The sequence below is a fragment of the Branchiostoma floridae genome, chromosome 3 (assembly GCF_000003815.2).
Source record: "Branchiostoma floridae strain S238N-H82 chromosome 3, Bfl_VNyyK, whole genome shotgun sequence".
Lineage (NCBI taxonomy): Eukaryota > Metazoa > Chordata > Leptocardii > Amphioxiformes > Branchiostomatidae > Branchiostoma > Branchiostoma floridae.
The window spans coordinates 20,064,119-20,079,668 of NC_049981.1; the positions used below are offsets into that span (position 1 = coordinate 20,064,119).

The following is a 15,550-nucleotide window of genomic DNA, read 5'->3' on the forward strand; positions in this document are numbered from 1 at the left end:
TTACATAAGGTAGGACATTGCGTTGTGTTTACTATACTATACAATACTATACTCACGGTTACAGGCACGGATCAGGTTCGGCGGGTATTCCAGTTACGACAGTGCACGTGCTCCTCTGTACAGACTGTTCTCTTACATCGACTGAACTCCTAACTCTAGTTTGCTGTTCTATTTATCTTATCCTAATTAGTCGGCATTATTCTATTGATATGGATGAACTAGTCCTGTTACTTTTATCATACAAGTACAAGGTTGTGTTGGCCAGACAATCCTATTGTCTTGCAGAACAGAACTGGCAGACAGAATTAACACAAGGCTAACAACCTACAAGATCAAAGAGCAAATACATACATAATGTACAAGGTGTGAACGAGAAGACAACCATCACTGTTGCTATGGGCTGTAACTAAACATACATAGAAGTAAAGACAGTATCAATAACATTATCCTAAAATGGCCAAATATCACATTGTTACATCTACCTCCCTCCTTCGAAAGAAAAGGTGCTCCCGCACCTTGTCACATCTTCAACAAAGGACAAAAATACATAATCAATTTTTCACCTTGGGCAAAAAAGTGGTACAGAAAATGAACACTTTTTAACACAGGTATTTCAGAATCAACATTTTGTTTTCCAATAGCACACGAGTAATTGAGCACCACGTCTGGTGGCCATCGGTAATTCACACCTGATTGACATAATCAACACTCGATTGCTTTCACCTCATATTGACACACTGAGACAATAGACTCATTATCTTCAATGAAACCATACAACAGAGACAAGGTACAATACACAACTGGCTCAGGCATTGAGTGAAGTGTCACCATGGCACGCAAATTTCGTGTAAACATTTCCCATAGTTGGGTTGTGACTCTATGAAGAACTGAGGGCAGTGTGACACACGCCGGAGTTTCCAGCACAGAGCACGTTATGAGGTGTGGGTCAGCAGATCACCATGGCAACCCACCATAAGTATATATCACCTTATTTCTCCCCGGGAAATGGCGGATACAGTAAGTATAGTAACCTCTGAGTGACGACAGCCTGTTGAGTACCGTATTTCACGGCCTCAGCCCAACTTTTAAAGCGGAGACCTCTCGGAGAGGGGGGTCTAACATCACCGCGCTTCGAGCCCATTTACCTCTGCTCCCTAGTTAGTTTGTCGCTACTAGGATCGGCCTTACTCCGCCCCGACACGGCCGATTGACCGTGCCGGCACAATGAACACACGTCATTGCTTTCTATGGAAGGGCTTACAGATACTCGAACGCACACTCTATACATTGCAGTTTGATCGGTTCTCTCATGAACCAAGTACACATGACATACAAGACAGACGTGACAAATGTCGTGACCCCAAACCGCCATTTCCTTACTTAAACAAGTTCCTGATGAAGGAACGAATAATGCTGCCCAGTGGTGACCTCACGGACGTGTCTGATGCCTTTTTCTCCTGACATATGCCCCGCTGACCCTGAGTAGATGGCAAAGTCACCTGTTCTGCCATATCGGGACCACTGTTACATCTGAGACTGTGACATTTAAGTATCAGATTTCTGATATCATTTTGCAGCATATAGATACTCAGTTTGCAGCTGGTTCATACAATTTACAGTATGGTTGAAGAGGCTTTTTTTTTTCAAAAATTGGTGGAGGGTCCACATGGGGGATCCCGACAACAATTTACGCTGAATTCAGAAGAACCCCTTACGTATTTCGCTTCATCAAGGAAGACAATTACGTTGAATTTGGTCACCTCGCTACGAATTACGTAGATAAGATGATTTTCCCTACGATTTACGGAAAATAAAAATAGGCTGCCTGCGCCTTATGGAAAACAGCATGCAGACCCTCTTGATGCACATGTGGATTCCATCCATAAATTGAATCAGCGTACCCTTACATAAGTTATTTGCAAACTATTATCCCACAAACTAGTTTGTGGGATAATGGATTGCGTCAAGGCCAGTGTAAGTGTAAAAATACATGTATGCAAACAGGTAACTATGTTATGTAGGTTAATGCTTTGTTTGCAAATACATATGTAGATTATGCAAGGAGGTTGAATCTTTTTCAACCTCCTTGGATCATGTAAGATGGCAAAGAGGGATGATCACAAAGACCTTGTTTCGTCTAAGGTGTGTGAGTATTCACCTTTGCCTTAATACCCTCTTACAAAACGTAAACCCATTTAACCTACTTCCATAGTCTGCATGCTAATGCACCTGGGCAAAGTTCAAGGCAAAACTGTCCTTGGCCGAGATTTCGTCCACGAGCTCTCAAGATAAGTCTCTATTATGTTCTTACACCTTGAATATGTGCAAAATGTTCGCATCAGTTTCCCATTGATCGTTATTTGTATTCACTTTAACACATAGCTGCAGACTTTGTGATGAAAACCGTGCACAATAGGTTTATCCATACATCTGCTTGGAGGTGACTTTCCAGTCAGATATTGCATCATCTGTTGCATCATCAAGCTACCTTGGAGAAGCGTCATTGTGGAAGAAACCATTCGTGGAAAGAGCAATATTTATGGTAGTTTCAGATGTGCTTTCTGTCTTTTTAAAGCATGATATGTAATATTCCTTTACTAAGATAATCTAGAGTGTTAAGTAAATTTGTGCCTGGCATCTTTGGATGGCAAGGAAGATTCTGTTTCATCATACATGTACCTTATATCTCCGACTGTCACCCCTTCTCGGACACAACCATTCCTGTACTACTTCCGGTGACAAGGCCGAAAAGCCAACACTAACGTCTTACCGCACGTGCCCTGTTGCATGGACCTGTGTTTGCTGCCAATGTATTCCGAGACTGAACGTAGTTCTGTTCAAACAAGAGGTGGCGTCGATGCAGACGTTGTTTTACAGTGCTGTCGAAAGGAAAGGGGCTGAACACGGACTCCGGGAGGGACTGGACACGATCGGCTGCTAGCTGAGGCTCAAAACCACAGGTAACGTTTAATACTTGCCATACCGCGCTAGGGTGGAATAGCCCCAAATATAATGTTTTGGCCGTTATAATTTGCAGTGATCAACTAACGTTAATGAAGGTTCTGAAGACATCACTTGTAATACTAACAGACCTAGATTTCGGCTTCTCACGTTCGTCACGTAGATCCGACTGAGTCATTGCCCTTAACTGGCTTAAGTTCAAGAGTATCAGTATGGGAGACCAAAGGGCGTCTTTTGCTATCCCTCTTCGCAGACTTCTAGCAACACTGGGTTTTTTTAGGCAGCACTGATTCACGATTTTCAACTGACTGAGCATGGAGTTTCTGCGCAGAAAATATGTGGAAAAACGCAAATCGGCGCTCCCCCAACACTGCGAAGAAGGCTTTGATCGCAAAGTATCTTGAACGCAACCATTAGAAATGTGTGTATAATGTGTGTGTAAAACTCTTACAGGACTGGAAGTCTACAGCTAAACAAGCGTCAGTGGAGGACTAGTCCACACGGTGTTATGATGTCTCTGCGATCAGCAAGAGCACCGCTGATGACGGAATTTTCCACTCCCCTACCGCCCGTGCGGAGATGGATGATGTTTGTCCTGCGGGTGACGATACTGTACAGTGCTAGCTTGCTCTTCATTCTGGGCTGTCTGCTGGTATCGTGTGTCTTGGACCGACGAGAACTCGCCGAAGTGAAACTTCAAGATCAACAACCCTGCACATACTCATGTAGTGAAAGGACTCAGCAACATGCTGCGCCGTCAAAACAGCGCTTGGGTGCGAGAAATTTACAGCAGAGTGCGTGATAATGCACGACTCCAAGACTCGAGAAAAACAAACCGTGAATGTGTTACTAAAGTATGTTGTAACGTTAACTTAATGTCTTTCTGTGGAAGAAAAGGGTACAGGATCTTCTACTTAGTCGCTTTGTTCTTTCGACTAATAGTGTTTTCACAAATTGTCTACAAGGCAACTCTGGCTTTAATTACCCTTATTAAGTAGGCATTAACCGTGATTAAGGAAGCTGCAGTGCTAATTGTCAAAGATACTAACTTTTGCGACTTACTGTTATTGCTTGAATCAAGAACAAATTCAAAGTAATATTTCGTTGGTATAGATTGTCAATGCTGCTAAAAGTAAAAGTATTCGCCTTAGTGGGGACAACTCCACGGGGCAGGGGCAGCGCTTTGATTGACATGGCGATAACAAAACAAGCTGACGGCTTCACGTGGTGGACAGGTTATTCACGTGATGAACGCATGTACAGTGCGTGATCAGCTGCACGTGTTTTGTATGGCACGTGTCAACACCGCTCCCCTTTGGCGCTTCTTTCGAGTTGTCTTGGCCAGACTCCTTGGGTTACTGGAAAAGGTGAAGACATTGGCCTAGTATACAGAATGATTTGACTGATGAGCTAGTTAAACATGTAGTTATGCATTAAAATCCATTCTGGTTATTTGGCCAATTTCTACTATTTGTTTTCTAGCAATCCAAGGGGCCTAGAATAATCTCAAAACAAATAATCTGCCGGTGGAGTTTATTAGGTGGAGCTGTCATAATTATACCATTTGGTGATCACGCGCTATGCATGCGTCCATTCCAACAACCCATGGTGCAAACGTATGTCCCCAGGGACCCCTCCCACAAAGTGAATGGTAGAAATTTGATACTCTCATCATTAGTAACGTTAAATTTTGATAGTGAATCAGGAGCAGATTCGGTAACGTTAGAGCCTTGATAACAAAGACAAACACTTTTTTACCGCCATGATGTCTATTGATGAGACTGTTGCATAGTGATGACGTTGCATTGTGAACACATGTTATCATTCCACCATATCAATTCAATAGATTTGTTCTGTTTACTTTACTGTGTAATGTTTTCTTTCCTAACATCGTCCCTGGGTCTCGTAAATGAAACATTGATAGGAGGGGCTTGGCAATCGGTAGATCCAGATAACGCACGCAACTAAGGGTGTAACGTTATACAAATAAGATCTTTTCACTGTCCAATTGAAAACGATCTAAATAACATCTGTCGGGAAATCACTGATCAGACCATCGTTGCGATTTCACGCCATCTGTGCTTGGCACGGCTCCTAGATCAAGGTTACTATACTGTGAATTAGTGTGATTCCTCCTCGAGTATAGTTCAATTGTTAATCTTCAAGCAGAGGTTTTTGGTCAGGGCCAACAGGCAAACGTATCTTCATGCCATAAAAAAAAGACTCAATTCAATCCAAAGACAAAATATCATCGATAGATCAGCGTTCAATGAAAACTGGTGTTTTGCAGCCTATATCAGGTCGTTAGGTCGCTGAAAAAAATAAAGTAAAGATTGGCCAAATACTCAGATAACATGTTGTCCTCGGTTAGCTAACGTTAGCCTAGTGGCACGTTTTGCGACCTAGGTCTAGGAGTTTTGTACACAAGAGGTTTGTTCAGATTTTAGGCTAATCCGTTGAAATGTGAGCACAGACAGGGTGGAGCGAGTTTACTATGATCTGGTGCAGCCCCACTCCAGAGGAGATGACTGACAGACTGAGGGAGAAGGCCATCTACATTCCGTTTGACCAAGTTCTCCTTTTTTCTGAAAGCAAAAGTCTGTTAGGGATCAATTTAGCACAGCATCACGGTGACGAGTAGAAGACAGAACATATCCTCCTTCGCAGACTTCTATCATTACTGGCTTTTAATAGATTTATTTGTTTAGGGAGCACTGATTCATGATTTTCAACACTCAGATGGGCGAAGGTCCTTCACTACCAGGGTAGGGAGTTTCCCAGAATTCTTGGCGCGTGGCTCGGTATCCAAGGTCCTAGTGCCTTACACCGGTGCTGTCCATGGTGCTGAACTTGCATTCGCACTGATTGGCAAAGTACAATGTAGCCCAATGTAATCGCGCTTTCGTCTTTGCGACATAAGTTGGAAAGATACACTTCAGCAACTGGTAGCAGCAAGCATTTTTTTCTGACAATTGGCCCATTTAAACCACGTCCTGTAGTTAAAGATGCTCTTAGACTTGGACATGTAGATTAGTTTTTCCGTACCATCAGCACTGGCTCCGATTAGCTTTGTGGAAAGGGAACAGATATCTTTCCTTTCCTCTTCTTTTTCCGTTTCCTTTTAACATGCCTTGCATTTCCTTTCTTTTCCTTTGACAAAGTGTGAGTTAGCCTGAGTTTGTCTTAGCCTGATTTAATCGCTCTTCTTAGGTCCGTCCTACATTGCCGCGCCCGCGGAGAGGAGTCTACAAGCTCCGTATAGCGGAGTTTGCGTTACACAGACCAAAGCAGACATAGTATGGGTCGCACTGGGAGAAGAAACCCCGTTGTTGTAAATCACGTCGACCGATGGAAGTTTCCACATGTCTTGTATTAGATTCAGTTACTAGCAGAGCTGAGGAATGGAAAAATGCCTTATGCTTGTGTGGTGTAGAGGCGCCACTCACCGCATCTGGACTGATGATGTTTGTACCCTGTCTGGACACGACTGGGGAGTCGCATCGTCCTTACAGAGTGGAACGTAAAGCCAACGGCCTCACGTATGAGGAAGATGTAGGCGTAAGCCTGAAGCGCCAAACCTCTGCACGTAAAAGAACCAACACACTTATGGAGAAGAGTAGGGGTGACCCGGTGTGCTTAGCTGAAAACGCGAGCTACTTAATTTGGGAAAAAAAGTGTAACAGTTAGTGATATACTTCACAGTTGAGACTGACTGCTCTACCTGTAATTTACCTTATGATTATCAAACACACACATACACACACATACTACATGAAGTTCATACCTACCTGAGTTATATATGACACGCACATGGATGAATTACAGCATTTCCCACATAAAAGCCCGAATTAGCATGTTTAACGTTACTTACGTCACATAAGAATAAAACGTCATGAAGACACAATTAATGTATCCTTGAATTTTCCTGGGCTTCTAGCCCGGGGTCAAAATGTGATCACTTCTCCCTAAGCTTAAGGCCGATGATTATATACATGTACCCCAAACTAAAATCAGTAAAAAAAACATCATTGTTTTCTCATGTTGCATCTCCTGCAATCAAAATCAAATAAACGTTTACGTACCGTCAACGAATAACATTTCAATACTCCCTCTGGCGGTAGGAATTTGGAAAAAATATGCACCGTGTTGCCATGTGATGTAATCCTAAACGTTATAATTACAGGCACAAATACACACACAGACACAAAGACACACACAGACACAACCACCCACACGCACGCGCACACACACACACACTGTGGACTTGGTCGCTTCGCTTCCGACGAGGACGTTTAACTCCAAGCAGATGTGGGGTGGTAGCTAATATCATTCTTCATTCTGCCTGTCCTCCTGTATTTGGGGGGGAAATGTGACAACTGGTAGAATGCTAGTATCACGATCTTCGCTCCCAACATTTGCTTGATAAAGGGAAAGAACAGCATGGTCCCAAAGTCAAGGTCAATGTCCTCTGACCCTTTGCGCACGGCGCAGGTGTGAAAGGTCGCCAGCGAAGCAGGGGACAGACTGAAGCAGGAAGTTTGTGTATGTGTCTTCTCCGCTGCAGGTCGGCCTAAGAAACCTCCTCAGTCTGATTCTGCTGGATCGTCTCACAGTTAGACAGAGGTTTGCTATTCTTTAGGAGAAAGAGCTCACGGGGTTAGGAATAGGACACATAACTAGAAGGTAAGCCTTCCATATGGGCATTATTAACTTTAATTTTAACGTTAACGTTACACATTGTTAACCTAACGTTAAAGCAAGCACACAGTTGCATGCAGACAGATAACATGTGATATAACCGCCTTTATTTGATACATAAAAGCATATGCAGCAGTACAGGACACACATTGACTATCAGCAATAGGAGGTGACACATATTTGAGTAGTCTGAACATTTTTACGTTTTCCCAAGGGGATCTGAACTTATGAACAGGGACCAGTTTGGAACTTTGATCACATAGCCAGTTGTTGTTGTTTTTTGTTGACAGGTTGTAGAATCGCTAACGTTGCATTTTAGATGACACTTTGAAATAACATAAAGAAGAAGAAACATTCCCTGTGCATAGTGTTACTGTATGTTGGTCTAAATGTTTTATTTTGTTTTTTTTTTGTTTTTGTTTGCAGATTTAGGAACAACATGGCACAGCCTGCAAATGCTGAGATTGAAAAGGTGTGTTCTTCACATTGCTTCTGTATATTTGTCAATGCCCAAAATGTGCAGGGGATATCAGTATTAAGATGTATTTTTAAGGAGATGGCAGTTTGGGTGTGTTGCCAACATAACATTAACACTTATTCATTTTATCGTGTTTTATTTTGTTTTATTTTTATTTATTTTATTTTTTGAATTTTATTTCATTTCCTTTTATTTGAATTTGCCACAATGTGAAAGGGAGGGCAAAACAGGTGTGTTTACAAGTTGCCCTCCCACACATCAAAGAAAATACATGTATCAGCAATTATTGTTTTATAACAAAACAACTCATTACATATGGTGACAATAGCCACATAAGAACACAGTAAACAAATGTTTTTTTACCTTGAAGTATTGCCGTAGGGATGTATTGTCAAAAAGTCAGTGGGTCTTGAGGTACCTCAGGAGGCAAACCCACCTGAAGTCATCCAAGTGCATGTAATATGAGCATACACCCTCATAAACAAGGCTGCAATCACTTCTAAAACTTGTCTTTCAGGCATTTTATATTGCCCAGGAGTGTAAGAGATATGCTGACCAACCAGCAGGCAACAAGATCCGAGCAATTTGTAGGGAAATCAAGATCAAGCACAACATCGCTAACATGGAGATTCAAGTACAGAATTAATTTATTATTTTACTGCATTGTATTTGATAATACAGAGCAACATTTTGAGGCATCGATATCATTAGATAAGTTGTAAATTGTTGTAGTTGCCCTAACTTCTACTTCTGTAATACATACACTACCATAAATACTGATTGTGAAATGGATTGTCTAAGAAGTATTCTGCTAGGTCAATCAATTGTGTTTATGTTGTAGTTGAGTGTCTTGTTTTGTTATAGCCCAAGGAAAATGGATTTATAGACTAGAGATACCAAAGGCTCTACTCGGGTCACATTTACAAACCCAGTTAGGCTGTTTGTATGACCAAAAAAATAGAAAAAAATACACACATATAAATTGTTCTTTTTTGTTGTGTGTTTTGTTGTCTTTTACATCATAATTTTCATTCCTGCAAACTGCCCAACGTACCAGGGACCAGTTTGGAAATGTGATCTTAGCATCACTAGCGTCAGTCTTCCATCACTCAACCTTCATCAGTGTGGCATCTCCAACACAGCAGCTTCTGTGGGCAGCATTGTGGGGTTGACATTTGTCTGATTGCATCATTTCCTCTGGTTGCCATGTTAGCAGCAATACAGGGAAAAGAGCAGGTGTCAAAATGCGGTAGCAATCAGAAAACTGAGTGCGCAAGAAAGAAAGCAACTTCAAACCACTGTCTGCTTTTTGTTGTATGAAAGTACAACTAGCTGAAAGGACAATAGTGAGTGGCAAGTAAAAATATTAATAATGTCTAGATACTATCATGGACAATGAAGAGTTCCTAACTGTCCGTTTATCTAGGAGCGCCCAAATGGTACTCTATACTTCCTCATTCGTGGCCAAGCGAACGACGTGGAAATTGCCATTGCCCTACTTCAGCGCCGACTGACCAAGGTAAGTGGAACTTACATCAGTTTCAGGTGCCCAGAGGATGTCATCCATATAATCAGAACAATATGGCCATATCTGAATACATGTACTAATTGGCAAGGGACAGGTGTGGAGCACACAATATTGTATTGTGATAAGGTTGACAATGTAACTTGCTTGTGTTTTTCTCTCGGCAGAAGAACCTCTTGCAATTTTCCTCATGTGTTTCCAAATTCAATTTGGTCTGTGTTTGATGGTTGCTCAACCAATCCTTAATGACATCAGAGTTGAGTCAGTTTTCCTGTCAAATGCGGAATGAACTCCTGTAATGAAGTCTTTGCTCCCTTCCAAGGGGTGCGGGCTGTGTTGGAGTCATTACAATTTGACTCAGACACATAACTGATGAGTTAATGGAGCCTTCAGTATGTCGTAATGTTTTTACAACTTTGCTTCAACTTGACTTCAGGAAAGACGTCAAGCGAGCGCAGATCTCCCCGAGGGAGTGTCGGCCCTGACCGTGGAGAACCTGAGACGACACGACAAGGAGCTTGCGGAGCGGAGACAGTTTGGATGTGCACCGTGCGACAGCACCTGGTGGAAGAGGGTGTTCCAGCACAAACCTGTGTCCAGGCAGGTGTTCTCAGTGATGACTGTTTTCAGTTGCTAAGACTTCTGGAGCTAAAGAGCAGGCTTTTAATGTCTATAGCCTCAGAGTGTTACTCAATACCAACAATGGATCCTAGTTTGCTTGTTAATGTCTATCCTATTTACACATAAATGTAAGCCTTTGTCACTGTACAAATTTTATTTTATGAAGAACATCCACACATACATTCATTTGGGGTGGCCTGTGTATGTCGTTTCCATAACCTGATTTATATGGAAAGGAAAGCTTTTATTCCCATCAAAATACCAAGATGGCCATATTTTCATTGATTTAATTCCTGAATTTAGCTTTTGCTAAATTCCTTTTTCTGAATTTAGCTTATGCAAAATTCACTTTCTGAATATAGTATCGTGAATATGTCATCCTTACTGAATCTATCATAAGGTGTTGTCGGTATTGCTCTCACTCGGCCTGCAAGTTTTAAACTGCCCAATTTCTCTAGGTAAAGTTGTTAACAGTGTGCTATTTTTTTAACCTAGGTGTAACAAGTGCCAAGTGAAGTATGATCCCATTCCCAAAGACCTGGAGTACGGCATCGGCAAGTTTACCTGCCAGCACTGTGGCAACACCTTCACAGGGTGGGCCCAGTACAACAAACCTGCCGACTGTCACAACTGCAACAATGTACAGGTCAGGGAAACATCCTAGTCCTGTTATGAAGATTAAATGAATTGATGGATGAATTGAGGAACCAATCTATATAAACAATGAACAAATTGATTTTGAACAGACAGATGGACATCTCAAGCAGGAATGTCCTTGTTCTTCTAGGTGTTTCCTACAGAAGGCAGTATCGGGCCCCGGCAGTCTGGTCCCCGTATGCGTACTCGGAACGTTCACTCCTGCGGGATGTGTGATTATGGGCGAGTGCATCCTTGTCCTGGCTACAAGAAGGTGGGTCACTTTCTACAAAATATAGAGTTGGTTTGTAAATGGCACCCTTGGATGAACTTGCTGATGATCACATCTGCCATTGAAGTCCTCCCAACTTAGCTGGACTGAATCATGCTTCTAGCTACGAAGGACCATTGGGTCAAAACGTGTTTTAGCGAAGGAGCTGTATGCTCACAGCTAAGAGGCTGCGTGCTCGGCGAACGAGCTGTGTGCTCACAGCGAATGGGCTGCGTGCTCGGCGAACGAGCTGTGTGCTCACAGCGAAGGAGCTCCGCAGTGTGCTCACAGCGACCCGAAGGGGCTGTAACACCAGGCTGAAGCTGGCCGCCGATTGGTAGCCGCCGATCCAGTCACCGATTCGTCATTACACAAAACATAGCATCCCATTCAAAATTCCTAATTTCCTTTAAAAGCTTAAATGGACATCAAGAACTCTATTACCACCCAATATATGTATGTATAAACATAAATAATAACAAAAAGTATTATATCAACGATTAAGCACAAATGATAGACCCGGGCGGCCAACTCCAGCCTGGTCTAAAATCGGCTGCCTTACGGCTTGTAGAGCAATCTGCTACTTATCGTGGCCCGTGGATGTTAAGACGAATTTAGATAGCGCATACCCTAACGTATTCAAAACAAATATCAAATCTTACGGGCCGAATTTAATTAATGAACTAGAGGGGAATTAACTAATAAACAAAGGGGGCGCTAAAATACGCTGCCATACGGCTTGAAGAGCAATCTGCTACTATATAAACGTGGTCCGTGAACTTTCAAGACGAATTTAGATAGCTTATACCCCAACGTTTTCAATACAAGTATCAAATCTTACGGGCCGGATTTAATTGATGAACTAGAAGGGAGCTAATTGAGTTGAAGCAGTTTGGTCTATAAGAAATCGGCACTGAGCTCTAGTTCATTAGTATATAAGGTTTAAGTGCCTCTTAAATGTCAACGGGTCACGTTTAGATACGAAGTAGATTACCCTACAAGCCGATTTTAGCTCCCCCTTTGCTAGGGTACATGTATTTCCTATTAGTTAAATCCCCTCTAGTTCATTAATTAAATCCCACCCGTAAGATTTGATACTTGTTTTGAATACGTCAGGGTTTGCGCTATCTAAATTCGTCTCAAAATTCACGGGCCACGTTTAGATATTAAAGTAGCAGATTGCTCTACAAACCGTATGGCAGCCGATTTTAGACCAGGCTGAAGTTGGCCGCCGATTGGGCCTATTATTTGTCCTTAATCGTTGATATAATACTTTTTGTTATCATTTATGTTCATACATACATATATTGGGTGGTAATAGACAATATCCAGCAGTTCTTGATGTCCATTTAAGCTTTTAAAGGATATTAGGAATTTTTAGTTTCTTCGAATGGGCGTCTGAATGATGCTATGTTTTGTCTAATGACGAATCGGCGGCTGGATCGGCGGCTACCAATCAGCGGCCAACTTCCACCTGGTGCACAACCTCCTTCGCCGAGCACGCAGCCACTTTGCTGTGAGCACACAGCTCTTTCGCCGAGCACGCAGCCCCTTTGCTGCGAGCGCACAGCTCTTTCGCCGAGCACGCAGCCCCTTTGCTGTGAGCACACAGCCCTTTCGCTGTGAGCACACATGTACTTTGCCGAGCACACAGCCCTTTCGCTGTGAGCACACAGCTCGTTCGCCGAGCACGCGGCATTCGCTGTGAGCACACAGCTCCTTCGCTAAAACACGTTTTGACCCAATGGTCCTTCGTATCTAGCAGCCTTCCATTGGTCAGAACTCCAACTATTGTCAGACTGAGAACTGAGCCTGTTACCATCGTATTGATGGGTGTGATTCCTGGTTTCCAGAATTACAGATGATTCTAAGTTCCTATTGGACTGATTTTATGGAGAATCTTGGGCAGAGCTCCTATTGGTAGGTATTGGAATGGGAATTCTCTAACTTGAGGTAGAGGTGTATGACAAGCTCTCAGCAAGGCGGCCTAGTCAGCCCCTGACAGGGAGAGACCAAACCACATGTAACTGCATTGACATGCCCTCTGTTGCAGGTGTTGGTTGCCAGCACACCCCACATCAGCACCGGCTCCACGGTCTCCACCTTCCTCACACAGGCCAGCGACCTGGAGGCAGAGTACAGAGATGCTACATAAGGCTGCAAGTCATCAGCAAGAAAGCTGTTATCCATCCATGTTGGTAGAGAAAATGTCACCTTTCAGAAATGTGAAGTCAGAACATTGTCAATGGGTCTCCAATGACAAGGCTGGTGCAGACTTCTAGGCACTTTGGCCCCCCATTTCTGACATCTCATTTCCAGAGGTGCCAGAAGTATTGGGTATTAGTGCTTTCACAAATAAACTGGAAAAAAAGACCAATGCTTTATCCAAGAATTTGTCTTGGTAAATCAATTTCATTATTGCTGAAACAAAGGGGGTAACTTACATGAAAGGCCTGTAACTGGAATGCAGTCTTTTCTCAGTTTGTGCAGTAAATTCCTTTTGATGCCATTGGAGATCAGCTAAAAAGTTCAAAGCTTTGTCTTAGTCTCACTGATCAGCCCTAAACCCTAATAGGAAGGAGTTATATAGCTAAAGTGAAAGAAGAAATTACATGTATATTGAAATAAAGTAAAGTCAACTCTGCAAAATTGTATTCAGGATATCAAAAATGTGTGACTTAATTTTTTGTTTGACAAAATAAGCTGTGCCATTTGCTACTTTATATCTTGATAGCTGTTTTTACCTTTTTCGATATATATACAATATTTTAAGACATTTCATGAGATTTTGACGTATCAAAGACCTTCATAAAGATTTTAGGACACAGATGAAGTTAGATATAAAATTTGCCTTGATTTAGATACAATATTTTAGAAGTTGGACAAGATTTCTCTGCACCAAAGTACTTCATATTATCAAGATTTCATGACCCAAATGAAGCTAGATATAAAATGTGATTTAGATACACCATTTTTAAAGTTTGACAAAATTTCTTTTTCTCAAAGTATTTCATACAGGTAATCAAGATTTTATGACTAAGCTGAAGCTAGATCTGAAATCTACATGCTCTTTAAAATTTGTATTGTATTTTTTACTAGAAAGTAATAGATATATACAACTATATACTATATATGACAATATATACTTTGCCAGACAGGTAGTCAGTGTATGTATAATGCTGATACAATGTATATAGAATTGAGAGGACCAAATGAGATGTCACATATGAAATACATATTATGCAGGAATCATTTCCAGATCAATATTATTCTATCTAAAGTCATGATAATTCAGGTTTTCTTTTTTGTCAAAACTACTACCACTATTTAATGAGAAGACGCTGACATAATGTGTATTTCGTTGCATTTTTTTTTGTTTGTTTGTGTCTCTATTTAGTTGGACTGCATGTATAGTTCTTACCACAAGTGTGGCTTAGGAAGCTTTTCAATTATTTACCTACATATATGCATATAAGTGATTTGGGCCAAAGAAATGTTCAATCTATATGTCATATTGTATTTTGTAGCATATCCACCAGACGTATGTTTGCAAGTCAGCAGTGTTACTTATTATCCCTGACATTTTCTGTCAGTTTTAAGCTCATCAAAGAATGATGATATTTATCGTTACAGTTAGCTGGCATAGCTGATAAAGAGGCACTTTATTGTGATATAAATCATAAACTTTCCAGTTCTGTGGTTGTTACCTCTATATAGTTAATCTGATTTCTCCTATTTGCAAATGCAGTTGACCAGGTACCTTGTAGTAAAAAAAATCCACCACCGTAATTTTGTGAAATGAGATGAAGAGGAAGTGTGTTTGAGTAAGATATAAAAACCAATTAAGTCAGCCTGGTATTTCTGTGGTCCACAAGTTAAAGTGGTAATTCTAAAATTTGTGTCATTTGAACAAGCAGTGATGATGATGGTGGTAGTGGTTTTTAAAATGGATAATTCATCTTCTCTACACTACATTTCATGTGAGCTAAAGGCTGGTGTACTGTTCTTGGTGGAAATGTGGACAAAAAGTCAAAATGAATTAAAATTGATTTCTATATGATCTGTTTGTTTACACATTGTTGTACTGTGCGAGCATCCAGACAATATTCAATTTGAAAACAAGAGTGTCACGACCCCATGTTTAGGTTAATTTTGTCAATAATTATGTTTCTCATTAACACCGCTAAGTATGAATAATTTGTATATGAATTTGCATAATTAATCTCTAGTGATGTCAACCGTATCCTCTGGTGATGTCCAACTTGGATGTCAGAAATGTAAAATTCTCTACTTGTATCTTAAATGCATAATAACAGTTTTTAATGAATTGTGTCTAAAAGAAGTCATTTACGTTATTTAG

At 41.3% G+C, this 15,550-nt stretch overlaps 1 protein-coding gene and 1 long non-coding RNA gene across 3 annotated transcripts; both read left to right on the top strand.

Moving 5' to 3' along the window:
• The first annotated feature begins 1,535 nt into the window (after positions 1 to 1,535).
• Positions 1,536 to 4,821, top strand: LOC118410968. Its single transcript, XR_004830629.1, has 2 exons — positions 1,536 to 2,960; positions 3,415 to 4,821. It is a non-coding gene; the product is annotated as an uncharacterized LOC118410968 (long non-coding RNA).
• Positions 4,822 to 7,385: 2,564 nt separating this feature from the next.
• LOC118410971 (shiftless antiviral inhibitor of ribosomal frameshifting protein-like) lies at positions 7,386 to 15,250 on the top strand. Of its 2 annotated transcripts, XM_035812955.1 has the most exons (8): positions 7,390 to 7,644; positions 8,086 to 8,131; positions 8,655 to 8,771; positions 9,564 to 9,656; positions 10,099 to 10,262; positions 10,779 to 10,929; positions 11,071 to 11,193; positions 13,244 to 15,250. In XM_035812955.1, exons 2-8 carry the CDS (start codon positions 8,099 to 8,101, stop codon positions 13,343 to 13,345), a joined length of 783 nt encoding a protein of 260 aa, XP_035668848.1. In that variant the 5' UTR covers positions 7,390 to 7,644; positions 8,086 to 8,098; the 3' UTR covers positions 13,346 to 15,250. The 2 variants fall into 2 exon arrangements, with proteins under 2 accessions (XP_035668850.1, XP_035668848.1); XM_035812957.1 differs by lacking the exon at positions 9,564 to 9,656 and having other exon boundaries at positions 7,386 to 7,644.
• Positions 15,251 to 15,550: the final 300 nt, after the last annotated feature.